Source organism: Podospora pseudoanserina, chromosome 1, assembly GCF_035222485.1.
Source record: "Podospora pseudoanserina strain CBS 124.78 chromosome 1, whole genome shotgun sequence".
Taxonomy (NCBI): domain Eukaryota; kingdom Fungi; phylum Ascomycota; class Sordariomycetes; order Sordariales; family Podosporaceae; genus Podospora; species Podospora pseudoanserina.
Window position 1 is genome coordinate 3,922,670 of NC_085920.1, and position 18,715 is coordinate 3,941,384.

At 51.8% G+C, this 18,715-nt stretch overlaps 8 protein-coding genes across 8 annotated transcripts; 4 read left to right on the forward strand and 4 right to left on the reverse strand.

The window, feature by feature from the left end:
* Positions 1-25: 25 nt before the first annotated feature.
* QC764_111325 (uncharacterized protein) lies at positions 26-2,291 on the reverse strand. The gene is made up of 2 exons (XM_062942395.1): positions 940-2,291; positions 26-865 (listed from the first exon to the last, which is right to left on the reverse strand). The coding sequence occupies exons 1-2, from the start codon at positions 1,054-1,056 to the stop codon at positions 332-334; spliced, it is 651 nt and encodes a 216-aa protein (XP_062805337.1). The 5' UTR covers positions 1,057-2,291; the 3' UTR covers positions 26-331.
* Positions 2,292-3,014: 723 nt separating this feature from the next.
* Positions 3,015-4,319, forward strand: PTC7 (Protein phosphatase 2C 7; the record flags this gene model as incomplete). The annotated part of the gene is made up of 1 exon (XM_062942396.1): positions 3,015-4,319. The coding sequence occupies one exon, from the start codon at positions 3,015-3,017 to the stop codon at positions 4,317-4,319; it is 1,305 nt and encodes a 434-aa protein (XP_062805338.1).
* A 996-nt stretch (positions 4,320-5,315) lies between these two features.
* Positions 5,316-6,425, reverse strand: QC764_111340 (uncharacterized protein; the record flags this gene model as incomplete). The annotated part of the gene is made up of 3 exons (XM_062942397.1): positions 5,316-5,848; positions 5,906-6,160; positions 6,224-6,425. 3 exons carry the CDS (start codon positions 6,423-6,425, stop codon positions 5,697-5,699), a joined length of 609 nt encoding a protein of 202 aa, XP_062805339.1. The 3' UTR covers positions 5,316-5,696.
* Positions 6,426-6,460: 35 nt separating this feature from the next.
* On the reverse strand, positions 6,461-7,211 carry QC764_0013370 (uncharacterized protein; the record flags this gene model as incomplete). The annotated part of the gene is made up of 3 exons (XM_062939922.1): positions 6,461-6,505; positions 6,703-6,733; positions 6,961-7,211. 3 exons carry the CDS (start codon positions 7,209-7,211, stop codon positions 6,461-6,463), a joined length of 327 nt encoding a protein of 108 aa, XP_062805340.1.
* A 1,398-nt stretch (positions 7,212-8,609) lies between these two features.
* Positions 8,610-13,426, forward strand: QC764_111360 (uncharacterized protein). The gene is made up of 4 exons (XM_062942399.1): positions 8,610-11,889; positions 11,946-12,330; positions 12,382-12,787; positions 12,845-13,426. The coding sequence occupies exons 1-4, from the start codon at positions 11,342-11,344 to the stop codon at positions 13,279-13,281; spliced, it is 1,776 nt and encodes a 591-aa protein (XP_062805341.1). The 5' UTR covers positions 8,610-11,341; the 3' UTR covers positions 13,282-13,426.
* QC764_111350 (uncharacterized protein) lies at positions 8,900-10,427 on the reverse strand (the record flags this gene model as incomplete). The annotated part of the gene is made up of 2 exons (XM_062942398.1): positions 9,606-10,427; positions 8,900-9,538 (listed from the first exon to the last, which is right to left on the reverse strand). The coding sequence occupies exons 1-2, from the start codon at positions 10,068-10,070 to the stop codon at positions 8,900-8,902; spliced, it is 1,104 nt and encodes a 367-aa protein (XP_062805342.1). The 5' UTR covers positions 10,071-10,427.
* A 1,642-nt stretch (positions 13,427-15,068) lies between the features above and the next one.
* On the forward strand, positions 15,069-16,914 carry QC764_0013400 (uncharacterized protein; the record flags this gene model as incomplete). Its single annotated transcript, XM_062939924.1, has 5 exons — positions 15,069-15,178; positions 15,201-15,252; positions 15,411-15,613; positions 15,669-15,850; positions 15,881-16,914. The coding sequence occupies 5 exons, from the start codon at positions 15,069-15,071 to the stop codon at positions 16,912-16,914; spliced, it is 1,581 nt and encodes a 526-aa protein (XP_062805343.1).
* Positions 16,915-17,302: 388 nt separating this feature from the next.
* QC764_0013410 (uncharacterized protein) lies at positions 17,303-18,598 on the forward strand (the record flags this gene model as incomplete). Its single annotated transcript, XM_062939925.1, has 1 exon — positions 17,303-18,598. One exon carries the CDS (start codon positions 17,303-17,305, stop codon positions 18,596-18,598), a length of 1,296 nt encoding a protein of 431 aa, XP_062805344.1.
* Between the last annotated feature and the right edge of the window lie 117 nt (positions 18,599-18,715).

The window sequence follows — 18,715 nt, forward strand, 5'->3', positions numbered from 1 at the left end:
GAAACATGATTGAAGAAAACAAAAGGCTCTTGCGCTGCTTGTAATATTAGGTGTATTTAGGCATGTTTGCAATGAATGCTATAACGTAGGTAATTCCAGAGTGAACCCTACTCGTGAGAGCTGCTGGGCGTTCCGCGCCCTTCTCCTTCTCAATCGAGAAACCCCATTGATGCCCATTGAGCATTGAGCATGGTCAAGCTTTCCCTCCTTTATTCTGTTCCGTGGTCCTTTCCCACCAGGGGATCAATCATATATACAAATTACGCTCACTCCTCATCCTATTCCAAAACCCTACCCTGCTACCTGCCTTCCCAATCCGATACCGTCTCTTCTAGCTCCTGAACGGGTTGTTGGTATTCCCCGTTCCTTGAGGTTGTAGTGTGAATGGTGGTGGCCCAGGGGGAGGGGCATACTGCTCATTTAAGCTGCTACTTGGCACTGGCGCGACCACTGCTGGTGGTGGTGGTCCTGGTGGTGGGGAGTAGATATACCCATTATCCTGCGGTGGTGGTGGTGTCGTCCCATTCCCATTACCCTCCCCATATTTAGAGATTCCAGCAGGCGGTTCGTAAACCGGCGGCCGTGGCGCGTTGGGATCGTAGACTGGTGGTGGTGGCATCCCTTGCATGTTGTAGTATTGATACCCGTCCCCGTTGTGGTTGTAAGGGGTGAAGGTGGATTGGGGGTATCGATACCGGGGGTCGACTTGGGCGAGGGTGGCGCGGTTGACGAGGAAGCGGTGGTATCCCAGCGGGGGGAGGCCGGAGCGGACGCGTTTCCGGGCGTGGAAGTAGCCTATTAGGAGGTAGAGGGTGAGGGAGAGGAGGATGGCGAGGAAGAGGGACCATTTGACTATTACGCCGGCCTATGGGAGAGGGGGGCGGGAATGTTAGACTGGGAAGGTAGGGGTTGTAGGTGGGTGGGGGGGGGAGGACGTACCTTTGTGTTCCAGAAGGAGATGTAGCAGTTTTCGTCGCTGATGAGAAAGCCATCTTCGTCTCGGGTGCAGTTGCGGTAGTAGTAGGTTTGCCTGGGTAGAAGCGTGGCGATGGCCATTGTTTGTGTTGTTTTTTTGTGTGGTGACCGGATGGGATGGGATGGGGAATGTCCGAGGTCCAGAGTTCCAGGAACTCGGATAGGCTGGGTGGCTGCTGCGATGAATTTGATACACCTGGGTTGAGTTCTATATCGGGAGATGAATAGACTCGATCAAAGAGGGGGACGATAACTTGATCGATCTGGATGAAGGTCGCAAGTTGGTTTTGTACAGATGAGTTTGCCTGAACTCTTTCGATGTGCAGAGGTGAAAGGGAAGGAGCACTGTCGCATAAACAAAGAACTGGAAAAAGCACGAGCGAGGGAGAGAGAGAGACGGAAGGGAGATTGCTGGCCAGTTGTGCCAAGCCTGCCCAGGCCAAAGCGATGATTCCGCGCCGAGAATGAGAGATTCTTCGAAGGTGTTCTTATCACGGACAAAACCACCACAACTTTGCCGATCAAGAAAACGGGCACTCTTTCCGGCTTGGTAGCACGCGCTTGCCGCTGTACCCCGCAGATTATTTAGAGGCTGGTCCCCTGAACCCTGGGGGCGGGTTGAACGCTAAAAAGGCCGGCAGCCACTTGTTTATCGCGATGGCGAGTGGCGCTGATGAGAATGGGTAGCACTGGGTTTCATCGTTGTCTTTGGCGTTTCAGTTCTCCGGGAGGCCGAAGGATGGAATCTTGGAAGACGCAGATTTATTTATGATATTCTGCGGTAATCAAGAAATGAATAATGAGAGTCAACTCTGAAGCAATGGACTATCAAGATGCAATCGGTGATTGCTAAGATAAGGTAGGATATATAGTCAAGGCCTTCTCGTGATATTGGACGAAAATTGTCAAGGCTATTCTTGGCTACCTCCATCAGGGTCATGGTGTCTCAACTTTGACAACCATTGCCACTTGTCTAGGTATTGGACAGTGTAGCTCATTGGTATTTCTTTGACGAGCGGTTAGCCTGGACGTCCGTCACTTTGCCAATGGAAGATTGAAATGATAGACGACAGGCTTCCGTCCGATGCTCAGTAATCATATCCGCTAGTCTTTCATATAAGTGATAGGTAGTAGACTTCATTAGCCTAGTCCTGAGACTCCAGATATCTGAAGAATATCAAGATTCTGTAGCGCATGGCACCGAGCTTGCAAGAAGTGGCGTTGATCCTAAGCTGGCGGGAGGACGGGATGACTTTTAGGTCGGTACTCGCCTAGGTATCCAAGACGTGTTGAGTGAAATATTGTAACAGTCGGAGTGTTCCTGGAGAGTGACATGATCAAACCAAGATCAAATGTTTAAGATATCGGAGATCAAGAAGATGTAAGTGACAGAATCGGACTAGCTTACCCGGCAGGCAACCGACAGCACCAGCACGGGCCGCACCCACTGAATGCCGGTTCCAACCGCCGGATCGGAGTGGGGGCGACCGAGACCGACCGATTCTCCACAGCGGCTGCATCAAATTTCAAGATGGGCATCTTCGGTGCGGAAACGCAGGGTGACATAATGTCAACACGCCTCCGCAGAGCCTCAATCGGCACCGACGAGAAAAAAGCGAAACACCGACCAGTCTAGCCCGGCCCCAGCAAAGCCGACGTACAAGCTAGCTTGCTCTCCCACCACCACGACGGCGGATCCTTAGTTTTCTCGAACGGACCTTCAACACACCGCCAGCCAGCCACACTCTCCAGCGCACCAAACCGTTCGTGATGTTCTAGCAATAGAGTATCGCCCACCCAAACTCGCTCTCTCTTTCTCTCCAACCCCTCTGGAGACCTGGCGGCGGGGTAGCAGCGCACCTTGACGAACCGGCTTTGAATCGGAGGCTAATTTCACCACTGAGCAACAAACGAGCAACATCAACCCTTCCCTTTTTCCTTATTGTTACTCCTACTGTTACCCACTGTCGAATCAGCGCCCAATTCAAAAAAAGACTCGGTTCATCTCCGGTTATTTCCCCCAACTACCACCACCAAAGATGGTCGCGACAATTAGCGCGAACCGCGCGCTTCGACTCCCCTACCGATCAGCCTCCCTCCGACTTCTCACCCCTCCGACGACAACACCGTCCCCCTACCGATCGAGCCTCCGCGCCGCCTCAACATTCACAACCCGCAAGCAAAAACCCCCATCAAAACAGCCCAACACCCCAGGGCAACCACCAACAACCCCAATGAAACCAACCAACGCCCTCCTCTTCTCAACCTGCCCCGCAACCATGCTCGGCCCCTCCTCTTCATCACCACAACAATGCCCCAGCACCAAATATCACTACCACCTCGCAGCCTCCTACATAGCCAAATCCCGGCCCTTCGATCCCCAAACCCACCTCTTCCAATTCAACCCCTACAACCGCCTCTCCCAACCGCCCAAATCCCCCAAACGTCCCAAATCCTCCCGGCCAGAATCAGGTCAGGACGCGTTTTTCATCAGTCAGCTAGGTGCCTCCCCCTCCAGCGGGGAAGTCGCCCTAGGAGTGGCAGACGGCGTAGGAGGGTGGATGGATAGCGGAGTCGACCCAGCCGACTTCTCCCATGCGTTCTGCGACTACATGGCCGCCAACGCATCATCATCCGACCCGCCGTCAACAGCACGGGAGCTCATGCAAAGGGGCTACGAGGCTGTCTGTCATGATGAGAGCATCAAAGCCGGGGGTAGCACCGCCATTGTTGGCTTGTTGACCTCCAACGGGAAGATGGAAGTCGCCAATTTGGGGGATAGCGGGTTTATACTTCTCAGAAGGGGGGGCGTCCACGCGAGCAGCGAACCGCAGACTCATGCGTTTAACACGCCGTATCAGCTCAGCGTTGTGCCGCCTTCTATGCTGTTGCGGGCGGCGGCTTTTGGGGGCGCGCAGTTGATGGATCAGCCTAGGGATGCCGAGGTCACGAGACATGGGCTGAGGCATGGGGATGTGGTTGTTTTTGCTAGTGATGGGCTCTGGGATAATCTGTTTGAGGGGGATATTTTGAGGATTGTGAGCTCGGTTATGAGGGAGAGGGGGGTTTGGAGGGTTAATGGGGAGAGGGGGTGTGTGGTGGAGGAGGATATCAAGAGTGTGACTGAGGGGAAGACGACGTTGCAGGGGAGGCTGGCTACGGAGATTGTTAGGCAGGCGAAAATTGCGAGTGTGGATCCGAAGCTGGATGGGCCGTTTGCGAAGGAGGTGAAGAAGTATTACCCGCATGAGGTTTGGAGGGGGGGAAAGGAGGATGATATTTGTGTGGTGGTGGTTGTTGTTGAGGAGGAGGGTGGGGCGGGGAGTGTGAAGGCGAAGTTGTAAGGGATGTGGGTGGGAAGGATATGGGAGGCGTTGCGAATGATATTTTGCATCTTGGGAGCATGAAACGGTTTTTGGGATAGATGGCGGTGCAAGTGGTTCGAAGATGGGAACCATGTATCAAAACAGTCAGAAAGGAATCAAAGCCAGCGTTATTTGCTGATGGCTGAAAAAGAAAACAACCCGTGTGATGTTTAGGGGAGGGGGTATATAGTTTCTAGATTATGTATATAAGGCTGGCTGGCTTTCAGTGCCGAATTGGGAATCATATATATAACCTGATATCTGACAGTTGGTGTCTTTTGTTTAGTGTTCGCAAGCTAGCACTTGTTTATGGTATTACATCCGGCGCCTCTAAGCCTTCTCCGGCAGCAACTCTCTTCGTTCTCCTGTTCTCCGACATCGCTGCTGACTACACCCTCAAGGAAACAGAGCAGGTTACACAACTCAGACATCAGACTATCAGTCATCCCCGTCAGCGGTATGGTCCGACAAGCCTTATCATCGGCCCTCCAACACAGCAAAAACACCAACATGGGATGAAAAATGTCGTGTAAACACAGTGCTTATCTCACCCTCAATTCAAACCCCTAATTGGCCACAACATGTCCTCTCTGCATTGTCACTCGCATAACGCTCCTCATACTTACTTGCATCTGCATATGTGGTCCCCCCGTACACAACGTCACTATACCTAGCTCTCACACCGTTCTTCGTCCTAACCCGACCGACCAGCAAACCGGCCGAACAACGGGTAGAGGCATATGCCACCATCCGACCCACGTTGAACGAACCCTGACTCCAACAATTCAATTCGTCAATCCCCGAACTCCCCAACTCCTGTCCCAGCGGCCATCTAAACCGCAGCGGTGTCACCCCTAGCTTCACCAATCTGTCAACTTTGACACCTCGCCTATCAACCCTAACAACTGCAAGTCTCAAACCTTTTCACAACTTCACCTCTTTCCCATCTCCAATCTCATATCACATCAGCACACACAAGTCATCAAGTTAATCATAAAATATAATCCATTACATCCTAACATTCATCTGTCTTCTCCCTCCCTATCCTACTCCGCGTTAACCAATCACCCCCATCTTTGTTAATCATAAACAAGAAGACAACACCCACCTCCCTTCCCCTCAGCCAATTAACCAATTACAGCTAGCCTTCCCTTCACGAAAAAAAAGGTACCAACCTATGTACGAGAAGTAAAAAACCCTCACAAAAAACACCAGACAAGAAAAGAAAAAAAAAACAAGAAACCAACAACCACCCAAACAAACAAGCCCGGGGTATTATTAGCCAAGTTTTTGGTGACTGTTAAACGCCAGAAAATCTCAACTCAAAACAGCAGCAACAACCCTCATGGTATCAACTTAGTTAAAGAAGACAAGGGCGGCAACAGTACCGAGGACGAGCGCGAGCGAGGAAGCAAAGCGCTGGCCGTTGTTGGTGTTGGGGGGAGCAGTCTCGGTTTCTTGGACGCGGCGAGTGCTGGTGGGTGGGGCAGTGGTGGTGGTCTCGAGAGCTGAAAGGGGGTTAGCACATTAGTTTACACTTGAAACTAGAAGTTGGGAGAACATACTGGTAGCAGTGGTGGACTCGGTGGAGGTCTCAGTCTCAGTAGAAGACTCGGTGGAGGTCTCGGTGGAGGACTCAGCAGTGCTGGTGATGGTGGTCAGAGAGGTGGTGGCAGAGGTGACGACCTCGGTACCCTCAAGAGGGAAAGCTGGGCTGAAGTTGCGGGGGTCCTCGCTCTCGTCCTCAATGACAAAGGCATAGTCGCCGTTCAAGCTGTCGGTGGGAGTGTAGGTGAAGGAGCCGCTAGCGCCGGAGGTGGCTGATATCGAAAGTCAGTCCAAATGTTTCGCAGGTGCCTGGTCGATAGCCAGAAGATACTCACTAGTAAGGACCTCGACGGGCTTGAAGCTGTTCTCATCTCCGGCCGTGCCCTTGTAGAGCGAAATCTTGACATTGCCCTCGGCAGAGTCCCACCTGAGAGTGAAAGGCTCGCCGACGACAACATCGTAGTTGGAGTTCGTGAACTTGGGCCTGGCGAGAGCGGCGGTCGCAAGAGCGAGAACGGTGGCGAAAGAGTACTTCATTTTGACTGATTGATGGTGATGGATGTTGTTCTGGATTATACAGAGTAAACGATGGTGGTGGTGAGTGAGATGAAGTACAACTGCGAGTTTGAGCGAACAAGAGGTCAGCTGATGCGACTGTAAATAAGCTTTTGGGATGTGAAGAAAACAGAATTGGCGGTGGGAGGAAAACCGAGGTCGCGGTCGAGGTGGAAACGTCGGGGGAGGATGGATATGGGTGGATCGATCCGAAGAAAGGCGCGCAATCTCGTTGCTGGGGGCACGATCATGTACTTACCACTTGTGGAATGTTGAACGACTCGGTTGAGCTGGTGGTTGGAATGGAAAAACGAAGAGTTTAAAAACGACTGTGGTGAACGTGTAATTATTATGATGTAAATGTGGGCAGTCCCGAGACAAGTCACAGAGATATGTGAGTAGTGGTGGTGGTGGTAAAAGGAAGGACAGGCAGGAAGGAGAGGAGGAAGAAGAGCTCTCTCAAAAGAGGAAGAGAGGAAAGAGGCGCAGGGGCCAAAATAGCTAAACGGCCAAGAACGCGTCCTGGAGTTCCAATCTCGTTTGGCGAATGGGGAGGCGTTGACACAACGATTTTACCAGTTGGCGGATCCACCCCCAGAAAAAGACGCCGCGAATGGGGAAAAGCTTTTTTGGCACGGCAAGGCTGGACAGGCACAGACAGGGGAAGGCACAGGGTCTGGGTTTGAGCGGGAAGGGAAGAACCCCAGATCCCGTTCTCTCAAGAGGAACACATGATGGAGGCACAGAGAGGGAGGGAGTGAGTCGCATGATCCCCGCGACAGTGAAACCGAGCACTATTATTCCCTATTCCTCCTCTCTGCCACGCAGTTTGTGTCCTCTACGACACTCCTTCGTGACGGTGCCCGCGGTGCGGACGAGAAGAAATCACAGCGCCAACAACCACCATGTGGAAATTACTCCTAAATCCAGAATTGCGCCAATTCGGGCTACGACGCTGTTGGTTTCCTGGATCCCTTCCTGTCATGCGATGTTACACACATTCTTGCCTAGCAGTGACTGACTGTTGGTTTTTGGCTGTCACTTAATCACTGCTGTCAGACGGCATTGTATGCGCTACGGAAAGTCATTCTTCTCTTGTTGCTCTATCTTCAAGATGACGGAATGCACGTGGGACAGTGGAATGCGATGTGTGCTGTGGACCTCATCTCGCTGCGCTGCATCAGATCGACCCGCTTCAGATGGTTGCGACCCCTTCAGGGTTTTTTGGTTCCTTGCAGAGCTGCAGACCAGATTGTCGTCATTGCACATCACTGCCCCTTCCAGAACCCTTCACCATGTCTCGAATCTGGAATCCGGAAAAACAATGTCTGGATTTCGGGACCATTTTCAGGTATTTCTTCAATGCCTGGCAACGCAACCGAAGGCCAACCGAGAGGTTATGATGTCGATGCGAGTTACAGAGATATTGCATGTCACAGCATGACGAAGCCCGACGTCTAGAACGGGGGCATATGGCTCACATGCCACTCCTGCCGAGCAGTTTGGTTTGTGCATTGCGGGGTCAAAAGGCACACACGACGGCCACGGCAGCCTGCATCTGGACGTTCGCAACCATGGATATGATGGCGAACTGGTGACCTATGCAGCCAGACGTTACACGGAGATCGCGCCGCCATCCCAACTTACACATATTCAAAGTCTTAGCGCCATAGTAACACGAGAATGCGAGTGACGCTACAGGCCGCTTGAACGCGGGTCAGCGTGGTCACACCAGAATATATTAAAGGAATACATCAGATACCTGCTCTGTTAGTGCGGTCAAAAATTGAGTCTCCTCGGGGCTGGGTGGGTGTGGCTGCGCCTGCGATTGAGTGCGTGGCCGGTTTGCCTCCTGACGATAGTCACCAGGCAAGATCAGACAGTCAGGTAGTATTCCAAGCGTCTCTCAACAAAATCTTCGCAGAATGGCAAAGCCCCAGGAAGTATTGAGGTGAGACTAGTCTGCGAAAGATACACCAATCAAAAATTCGATTGACTGATAATTGTATGCTGAGGCTTTGTGCCACCTTGGTATACATGCCATCGTGGCGTTGAATCACCATCAAAGTCACGGGGGTTCCTTGTGCTCCTGGATGTTCGTATGCGATAGCTCTGTGCGGCGAAACGGGTTCGAGTTGCAAGTTGCTGTCACCGAGTAGGTTTTCAACGGCATCATTCCGTGTTTGTGAGATCAGGCGGCTCTGTCGGAAACAATTCGCTGGCGGATAAACCGTGTAACCTCCGGCAACACACAACCGGATGCCTCAGCTAGATTCTGAATCACCTCCGGGAAGAAAAATCCTGGAACATCATTCGACCTCGGCTTCCAACTTCCCGTGTGAGGATATCCCAAGTTGAATTTTCAACGTGGCCGAGTTGATCAAACAGGAGATATCCAGGTTCAGAATTCAGTGACTTCTATCCAACCGACGTTTCGTACTCCCAAATGTCGGCAGTCATGAGAGCTGGCAGTCCACGACGCCTCTGACAACACCAATGCGTTCCTCAAACAGGTTGTTCACTGTTGTCCCAAGGCCCCTCATCTTTTCTACAAAATCATCCAGCGAGCCTCCAACGCCAAAGTAAAGCTTCTTTGCGCCAATGACAGCTCTGGCAGAACCTCTTGGTCTGTTTTTCCGCTCTCGCTCAAGAATCAGAAGAAGAGTCTCGCCGAACCTTTCAAGGGCAAAAGGAGAGTAAATAGTCTCCGAACCAAGCACAAGAGTCTTGGTGTTGTCCGCAAAACTTGGGGCATCCGGTGAGCTGTAGAGAGTATCCACAAACTCTGGTGACCAAGCACCAGAAAGAAATCTCAAAGTGATCTGGTTGGAAACCAGAGAGTCCTTGAAAGCCGTGATAATCTCCGGTGTCAGATCGAGTTCTCCGTCGGGTGTAAAAGCCTCTTCGACGAGCGCTACTCGGCTTCGTTGCTGAAGAGCCCAGGCCAAGATGAGATTGGGCAACGTCACCAGATAGAGCACAGAGGGGTTATAGTCTGCAAGCGTGAGAACCAACGGGTGTCTCGGTTGTGACTTTCTTTCGCTCAAGGCCCAGTGAAAGAGTGCGAGAGAGGGCAAGGCCGTGCCGCAGCCGAGCTGTACACATTGGTCAGCAATTCGTTTCTCGGCAGGAGGTTTAGGGACGTCAGATATTTCGCCGCACCTCGATCAAGACACACGGCTCTTGATTCAAAAAATCGGCCGGCTTTTCCGATGCCAAGACCTTGACCATATCAACACTGCTCTCCCAGCTCTTGAAGCCACCCTCATAAATGCCCGTCTTGACGTCGTGCTCCCCAAGACCAGCCTCTGATTCAGATGGGTTCTCCCCATCATCCTCAGCCATCAGCTGAGCCCGCACATCCCAGAGCTCACGCCTTGGTATTTGGAGTGTGCTACCATCCTGAAGATCGACACCGAGCAGGTTGAAGGCTATCTTGGAGGGTAGCTTCGAAAGCATGTCCTCGAGATCATGGCTGGCTGGTGGCAATTGGGACTTGCCCTGAACTGGAAATGCACCGGCCCCCGCAGGCGAGGCCACAGCTGACTTCTTGACTTGGGGTGGAGGGGTGAGCGGACGACCATCGTCTTCTATATCATCGCCGGCGAACGAGAATGAAAAGGCCATGGTTCAGACTGGTGGTTGGGATCTGATATATGTCGGTTATGCCCAAACGGCAGCTGACTATACCGGGTTCCAAATTTCTCACGTGAAGCAGCGAATGATATCGATGTCTCTTACTACAGTTTTCAGGAATGTGAGTCTCTTTCAGCTGAGGTCGTCCTGGTGGTGGTGGTGGTGGTAGGGTTGGGTAGGATTTAAACGGTAGTGGGGCAGCAAATGGTGGTTGTTTGAGGCATGTGGTCCGTGTGCTGTCAGCTTTCAGCCCCCAATTTCAATTCCAACCAAGCTGAAGAGAAAGCGGAGTTTTTCCGCTTGAAATGCTCCGAAGGCTTGCAATTGGGGCCACATTTTAACCGTTGCAACTTGCACTTGCAGCCCGCCGCTGTCTCTCTGTCAGCATCGAGGAGGCACGTTCAGCAGGAAGCACAGCGCAGACGGGAAGGTGCCGTTAGGAAAATCCCCCCACTTCTTACTGGCCCTCGGCTGAGCATGCAATTCGCTGCTCACCGGCATGTGTCGATAACGGCTGTGGTTGGACAGCATACGACAGGACCGGCCATCCCAAGCATCTCTCACATTCACGCGGGTCTCTTTCTCTTCGTTGGAACAGGCTGGCCATCACTTTCCCGGTTCGGGGGACGGATCAAACAAACCCAATATGCGGCAGCCTTGAAGCCGATAACCCCATTGGATCTCGAGATCCTCTTCAGTGAGGGCTTCCAACAGCCCCCGCGCCGACAGCGGGGATACATGCAGGGCCCTTCTTCTTCGATATCTTTTCGTCTCTTCTTGCTTGAAGGAATTATCGGCCGGCGTAAATGGACGGGAACCGTAAATCAGCCAACTATGGATCGCACCCGTCGGGAGATACCCCTCTGCTTGGGGTTAGGTTGAGGTCGTGGCCGTCGATTGTCTCATGGGGCTGGATCGTCATATACTAGGAGGCTCCTTCTCTTCCATCCTAGTTTGGGATACCCACAATACTCTGTTTGCTGACAGCGCCTGCCTTGTCTTGGAGAGGGGAACCGTATTCCTCATTCTGAGGCACTTGCCCAACCGGGAAGAGCAAATCAAGGTCAGGGTACGGAGTGTTGCTCGTTTGCTGCATACCACTTGAATTACATCAACGAAGCCTGGCAAGCCATTGGCTGCGTTTACTACCTGCTTTTCGCCTTCGATTACTGATATAAGTACCAAGGCCTCGAAGCATCTTCTGAGAGTCTCTACTTGGCTTCTCAGAACACCTCTGGCTCTTCTCCCACACACTCTTCACCATGGTAATGGACTCTTGCGGCGACAGATACCCGGATCGACTTGGTCGTGATGGCGCCACTCTCAACTTCCCTTCCCTCAATGTCTCCTACACTGTCCGGGAACAACCTCTCGGCACGGCACGGCCGATTCGTATTGTCGGCATTGGAGCTGGAGCGAGCGGGCTAAACGTCATCCGTACCTTGCGGCTGAATCTCACCAACTACGAAGTCGTGGTATACGAAAAGAACATCGACGTCGGTGGAACATGGTTCGAGAATCAATACCCTGGATGTCGATGCGATGTACCAAGCCACAGTTACCAGTTCTCATGGCGACCAAAAAATGACTGGACCAACTTCTTTTCTAGTGCCGAGGAAATTGAGGACTATCTTTGCCAGGTTGCCGACGAGGAGGGGCTGAGAGGGTCTATCAAGACCTCACATGAGGTGGTCTCTGCTGTTTGGAACGAAGGCGACGGTCAATGGGAGCTGAGGATACGGAACCTTGAGAATGGACAGGAATTTGAGGACTATGCTACCTTTCTACTGAATGGTTCGGGCATACTGAAGTAAGCAGTTTACACGTCTTCGCTGGCACGGCATCAGCTAACATTCAAACCATCAGCAACTGGAAGTGGCCTGATGTTCAAGACCTCACCGCTTTCAAAGGCACATTGATACACACGGCTCGTTGGCCAAAGGATTTCGACCACACAGGCAAGACGATAGCGATCATTGGCAATGGTTCAACAGGAGTTCAAGTATTGCCAGCTCTCCAGCCCGGCGCCGCCAAAATTCACCACATCTTCCGGACACCCAGTTGGGTCATACCACCAAGGATACACGCCTGGAAAGTCATGGGTCAAGCAACAGAGGTCTGGGATAAGATACAGCTCGACGCCGAGGAAAACTTCTCGGAAGAAACTATTGAAAAGTTTAAGTCGGACCCGGAGTTCTACCGGGATTTTGTCAAGAGGATTGAGGTTGAGGTCAACAGTGCTTTCCCAGTGGTAGGGTTCTCTCTTTCGATTTTCCATTAAGGAGATGGCTAACACCCGCAGGTCCTTGCCAAAAGCCCAGTTCAAGCCTTCGCCCGCGCGAAGGTAGCGGAGTACATGACAGCCATGCTCGGTGGGAACGAGCAGCTCTGCAAAGCTCTCATTCCAGACTTTCCACTAGGATGCCGAAGAATGACGCCTGGCCATGGATATCTCCAAGCCCTGACAAAACCGAATGTTGAAGTCAGGAGAACGGACATGAAGCGCTTTGTACCGGAAGGCATCGAGCTTGCTTCAGGGGAGATCCTCAAAGTTGACGCCATAATCTGTGCCACGGGCTTCGAAACATCCTTTTGCCCACGATTTCCTATCATTGGACGTGATGGCGCAAATCTGCAAGATCGATGGAGACAAGAGATCCCGAAGGCGTATATGTCTTGTGCTGTTCCAAGCCTCCCAAATTACTTCAGTAAGCCTGCCCTCTTCATTCTTCAGACGTGATCCATGATGTGCTAATAAGAAGCAGTGTTCCTTGGCCCCAACGCACCCATTGGTCACGGCTCAGTCTTCACCCTCTCGGAACACATCGCCAAGTACATCACCACCATCATCAAAAAGGTCCAAACCGAAGGAATCAAATCCATCGCCCCTTCCCAAGCAGCAGTAGATGACTACTTTGAGCACATTACCCACTTCATGCCAGCCACCACTTGGGCGGCGCCGGGGAGATCATGGTTCAAGATGGGAAGGGAGGAAGGACCGGTGGTGGCGCTTCATCCGGGGAGCAGGATTCATTTCTTTCATATGCTGGAACGGTTTAGAGGGGAGGATTGGGAGTATGAGTGGGATAATGCGAGGGGGAACAGGTTTGGGTACTTGGGAAATGGGTTCTCGACGCGGGAGGTGGGGGATGAGAAGGGGGATTTGGCTTGGTATTTGGACGAGCCGGCTACGATATCGTAGATGGGGTGTGGGTATCATGGTAGACACGGCTGGGAAGGGGAGGTATTATTTTTGTTGAGCGGGTAGGTGGCTTCATGCAACACATGGAGTTAGGAACGGTTGACGTATGGATAGATAATACATACACATCATTTTTCATTTTCAACTCTTGTCGGGACCGGGGGGGGGGGAGGCAGTGCTCACGGGATGATGGGCATGGCATCATAACTCTCAAGATACGGCCCGATGGCAGTCGAATGTTGCGGACCATCCCGTCCGGGTGGTGAGTGTACCTCAGCGGGTGCCTTCAGGCGCCAGGCCACCGGACCATGCCTAAAGAAAGAGGCCGGTTTGGCTTTCGCGGCAGCGCCCCACTCACAGCCACGGCGGTAATGGCGGTTGACCAGTGGGAGTTGTGCTTCTGTCCCGACAGTTTGGGACGGGGTTCTTAGCGGTTCCATGATGGTCTTGGGGGCGTTGTAGTGGCACCCTCGGTGTGACCGAAAGGCTAAACAAAAAAAAAAAAAAAACACGAGCAAATGGGGTCAACGCATATTTCTCAACAACTGGTGATTCCGGTGGCGACTGTGAATCACCACCGGCCCGCGGAGGATATAAATATCGCTTCCCCGCGGACATCTAACTGGGTAGACCGCACAACCACCTCACCAACTGCAACCCCAGACAGAATACAAAAGACTCCCCGTGAGGAGGGGGGGCGCTTCTGTCTTGGCCACTATTCAGGTATGTAGTTCTCATTGTGTGTAGCTAAAAGAGATATCACTATTTTGTTTTCGCCAACAATTGTGGTTTCGTTAACCAAAGATGATTTTCTGTTGTTGATTCCTCTTGTGATAACTCGATTTCCCCCCTCTTTTTCGATCAATTGTGGGGCAATGTTTGAATATACATGTATAAAACATTGCCACGCTGTTAGTTAGGCTTGGATAGTGCTGGATGATGATGATGATGATGATGTTGTTGTTGTTGTTGTTCCCTAGCAGAGCAGCGATCGTGGTCACCTACCTACCCTATCTCCGAACACATTGTTGGCGACTTGGTATGTTGTTCGGTGGTTGAGTTGCATAGCCACTATCAACTACCTACTTGCATACTTTGATTAATCACATATTTGCTCGATTCTCACCTGCGAGAATGGGGAGGAGGGACATGCCGCTAATGACGATTAGGGGGTGGATTAGGGGGGGTTGGATTGGGGGGGTGGCTTAGGGGGGATGGATGTACAGGTACTACAGTGCGATGAAACCCTGGTCAGACTTCACCTGAATACCTGCAGTGCCTGCATACTGGACGATTGGCGCTTATTTGAGTGGTGGTCATTGGAACGGGGTACAGACCGGTTGCCTTTCGAGACCCAAGTTGGGGTTTTTGGGTTTGAAGGCTGAGTTCCCTTGGTGTTGGGATGGGAGAGGAGTTGTGTGATATTTCTATTCTTATTCTTATTTTGTTTGTTTTGATTGAGAGATGTCAAATATGGGGTCCTGAACGAAAGATGATGAGCCGGTTAATCTTCTGTCGCTGGGTAAGTTCATCTACACTTCGGGCAAGGGGATGAGCAGCTAATCAGTTGTGGTTTTAGATGGTGGAGGTGTACGAGGTGTTTCGTCGTTGGTGATTCTGGATCGGATTATGGAAAAGATTCAGAGGAGGGATGGACTGGAGGAGATACCGAAGCCTTGTGCCTATTTTGATATGATTGCTGGGACGAGTACAGGCGGGTGAGTATCTTTTGTGATTTTGTGTAGTGACCTAGACTGACGAGCGGTTGGTTTAGGCTTATCGCAGTCATGGTGGGGAGGCTAAGGATGTCTACTACTGAGGCCTTGAAGGCATACGACGATTGTGCTGCGAGTATCTTCAACAAGAAGAACAGGAAGACGGGGCAGGTGTCGGACAAGTATAAGTCCACTGCACTGAAGGAAGATTCCGCAGCTCAAGGCCTTGACTAGGGATTACCTCGGTGGGGATAGTGTAGGTCGAAATACGTGGGGTGGTGGAGGGCTTGGGGGCTCGTGGCAGGTTTAAGCATGGGTTGACTTTGGGCCATGCCTGTAAGAAGCAACCGACTCACAAACTAGGTCTTGTTTGGGTATGCTAACAATGTTCCAGACTCTCCGGACAGTGACCAGCTATTTCTCTCAGACAGATCCAAGGCGATGGGAATACCGAGCAGCTTCTTCATAGGGAGACAAGATGTGCTGAACAAAATCGATCAAGTGTTTTGCGAGCGCGACACAGGAGGAGTTCCAAGGAGGGAATTTCTTCTGTGGGGGATAGGAGGCGTTGGGAAAAGTGAAGTTGCCCTCAAGGCGGCAGAGAACCTGGATGGAAGGTGGGTACAGTTTCCATCACTTTATGTCCCTGGGCCGGTTACTGATAAAACCAAGATTCAAATATATTTTCTACGTCGATGGGTCAGAAAGATCTACGATTATTCATTCGTACGCCGAGATTTCCAGACGATACAACTTGGGCGGTACCAATCCAGAAACAATGTTCCACATGGCACTGGAATGGATGGGGCGCTTGGCAGACGAATGGCTCTTGATTTTCGACGACTGCAACTTGAGTGAGCGCGCCGGTTTAATACCGGGGTGAGGAAAGGGCAACATCGTCTACACATCACGCTTCAATGGCCTTGAGCACAACTTCCCGGCACACCTTGTCTACCACGTTGAACCTCTGGCCGAGAGGGACGCTGTTGAACTTCTTTTGGGAGCTTCTGGTCTCTTGGATGTGACATCTGATTCAGACGAGGCTGGCCCTACGGTCCCGCCACGACGAGCTCCAACAGGCGAGGAAACAGCTCTGGCAAATGAAATTGTTCATGAGCTTAGCTGCATGCCTGTCTGCGTCGACAAAGCGGCTGCAGCTATCAGAGAGAGAGGAATAGAACTGGATGTATATCTCAAGGAGTTGTGTACACAAAAGGTTCGAGTCGCTACAGACCCCCGCTTCAAGAACACAAGTGTTGAGACTCAAGCAGCGTACGCAACTCTAGAGCTATCCTACGACCAGATCACAGCCATCCGTCATCGTGCCGGGAGAAGTGAAGAAGGACGCGCGGCACTCTTCGCCATGAAGGTCTTGAGCTTGTTGTCGTGCTATCACTATCAAAGATTTTCAACGGAAATTCTGACGAGGGCGGTGTTGAATCGGCGGAGTTGCAATGCCGACCTTTCTTACCCCTTGAGGCGCATTTTTCAAACCCCAGACAAAGGTTGGGATGATATGATGCAAGAGGACGGAGAGGGGGGCTGGGAGGTTCTGTTCTTTGCTCACGGGCTTCAAGTCTTGCGACGTTACTCCTTGGTCAGGCTGGCTCCTGACCGCCTCACCCTGTCCATGCATACCCTGGTTCATACTTGGGCTCAGCAAAGGATGGATCCAGAAGCTCGTGCTGAGGTTTGCTGGCTGGCAGGGGTTTTGCTCAGCGATGCAATGACCCCATCCTTGATTTTGAAGAACCGGAGGTATGCTATCGGTCTGGCACCTCACATCGACTGTTGTTTCGCCATCGTACCAAAGACCCGGGATACTACCCAGGGACACGATAATGCCCGTGTCCTTGGTCTCAAGCGCGGCGATGTGGTAGTTGGCCCTAAAAACATAACGTATCCAGTGGACGAGTAATACAATGCCCATCTTTTGTTCAGACTCGGGTGGGTTTACAGTGCTGTACAGCAGTTCAAACAGGCTGAATATTGCTGGAAGACCTGCCTTCGGCTTTTCAAGTATCAGGAGGATCCGTTTGGATGGGGTGCTATAAATACACTGACGCACCTGGCTACACTTTACCACGAGCATGGGTTTCTCGGCGAGGCAGAAGCGATGCATTGGGAGGCCATCGGCAGACTGGAGGCGAGAAAGCGAGAACGAGAACAGTACCTTCTGAAGGAACTAGAAAGCGGGAGTTCGAAGAGGAGAAGGCCAGTGTTTCAGCATCGCAACGAGGGAGATTGCTGAAGACAGCCCTCGAAAGACTACCCCGCAGCTTTTTTCCGCCCTTTCTTCTAAGGAGATGGAAGCCAGAATATTCCAGACGTTCACTGCAACTGTCGTCAACCCTCTCGCTCGCCACAGGCCCGCAACCAACAGACGGAGTCCCATCGGAGCAGAGGTGGAAGTTCACGAGTCTACCGACACTGCTGAAGATGCTGTGGCCACTGTCAGAAAGAAAAAACGCGCTGAAGAGACGGACTCTCTTGATGATCTCGAGGCTGAAATTCTCCTCAGGCACGGAAGGCTAGCAAGGGTACTAAAAGACCAAGGCAGAAACAAGAATGCAAAGAACTTGATGAACTGGGTCGTCCAGAAATGCCAAGAGGAACTGGTCGAGGACTCCCCCGAGCTTCTGAGACTTCAGAATGAGGCGAAGGCGATGACTGAGCCAAAGGACATGGACTGGTTCAAGAGACGCGTAGACATAATGAACGAATCCGACACCGACCAAAGCCTCGCCTTCTTCCAAACTGACGCGATTTACGAGCTGTTCGATCATTGGTGCTGGTCGATGTACCTCGCCGGCCGGTATTCTATGGCGATCGATATGTACAAGAAATTCATCCCTAGGGCCGTGGATGTATATGGATATCACGACCCGAAAGTCCTGAAGATGATGCGGCGAATGGCGGAGGCGGCCTGGTCTGCCGACAGGCTGGATGATGCCGTGTTCATTGCCGAGCAATGTCTCTTGCGGACAGAAGATGCTTACCAGCCGTCACATATGGAGGTGATACTGGCCACGGAGCTACTGGCCACGGAGCTACTTGCCAAAACCCTTGGTAAGCAACGACCTGGAAGTGACAAGGAGGCGGAGGATATGTTTCGGCTTGCTCTGAACCGGGCGCAGTCCAGTCTTCCGAAGAATCACCCCGTCACTGAACGAATCAAGATAGAGTTTGATTCTTTCAAGCACCCACAAGAGCCTTCATACCTGACAGGTGCTAAGAGTCTGGAAGAGAGGTGGCTTGATCTCAAGGCTGATGTGAAGGCTCACTTTGCGGAGCTTGGGATGCTCAACGAGTACGCCTTAAGACTTTATGATTTCAAGGGCCTACAGCCATGGAGATCCGAAGAGGAGTACCAGCGAAGATTGAGCAAGTTTTCGGTGCTGGCGCGTGCTCCTGGGAAGCTATTAGGCATCAAAAAGCCGGTAATCGAAGGGCTATCCACCACCATAACGAGAAACGACCATGGAATTCAGCCTGAGGGAGGAGCCTCTCGGAAATCATCGACATCAAAGGGAAGGGTGTTGATAGGGGCGACAACGATTTCAATGCTGCGAACACGCCGATTAGAGTATAGCATAGTTTGAGGGTTCTCATTTATTTTGCATTTCACTTTATACACAGCATGGGCTCATGAGAAACACGACATCATTGTTACTGCACACATCTCAGACCACACATTATCTGATCACAATGATTTACAC

Bases quoted from the DNA above. Each gene is read 5' to 3' on its own strand.
- QC764_111360 (XM_062942399.1), top strand. From the start codon at position 11,342: ATGGTAATGGACTCTTGCGGCGACAGATACCCGGATCGACTTGGTCGT. The intron at 12,331-12,381 runs GTAGGGTTCTCT...TAACACCCGCAG, and splicing joins TCAACAGTGCTTTCCCAGTG to GTCCTTGCCAAAAGCCCAGT. The intron at 12,788-12,844 runs GTAAGCCTGCCC...AATAAGAAGCAG, and splicing joins AAGCCTCCCAAATTACTTCA to TGTTCCTTGGCCCCAACGCA.
- QC764_111325 (XM_062942395.1), bottom strand. From the start codon at position 1,056: ATGGCCATCGCCACGCTTCTACCCAGGCAAACCTACTACTACCGCAAC. The intron at 866-939 runs GTACGTCCTCCC...CCTCTCCCATAG, and splicing joins TCTCCTTCTGGAACACAAAG to GCCGGCGTAATAGTCAAATG.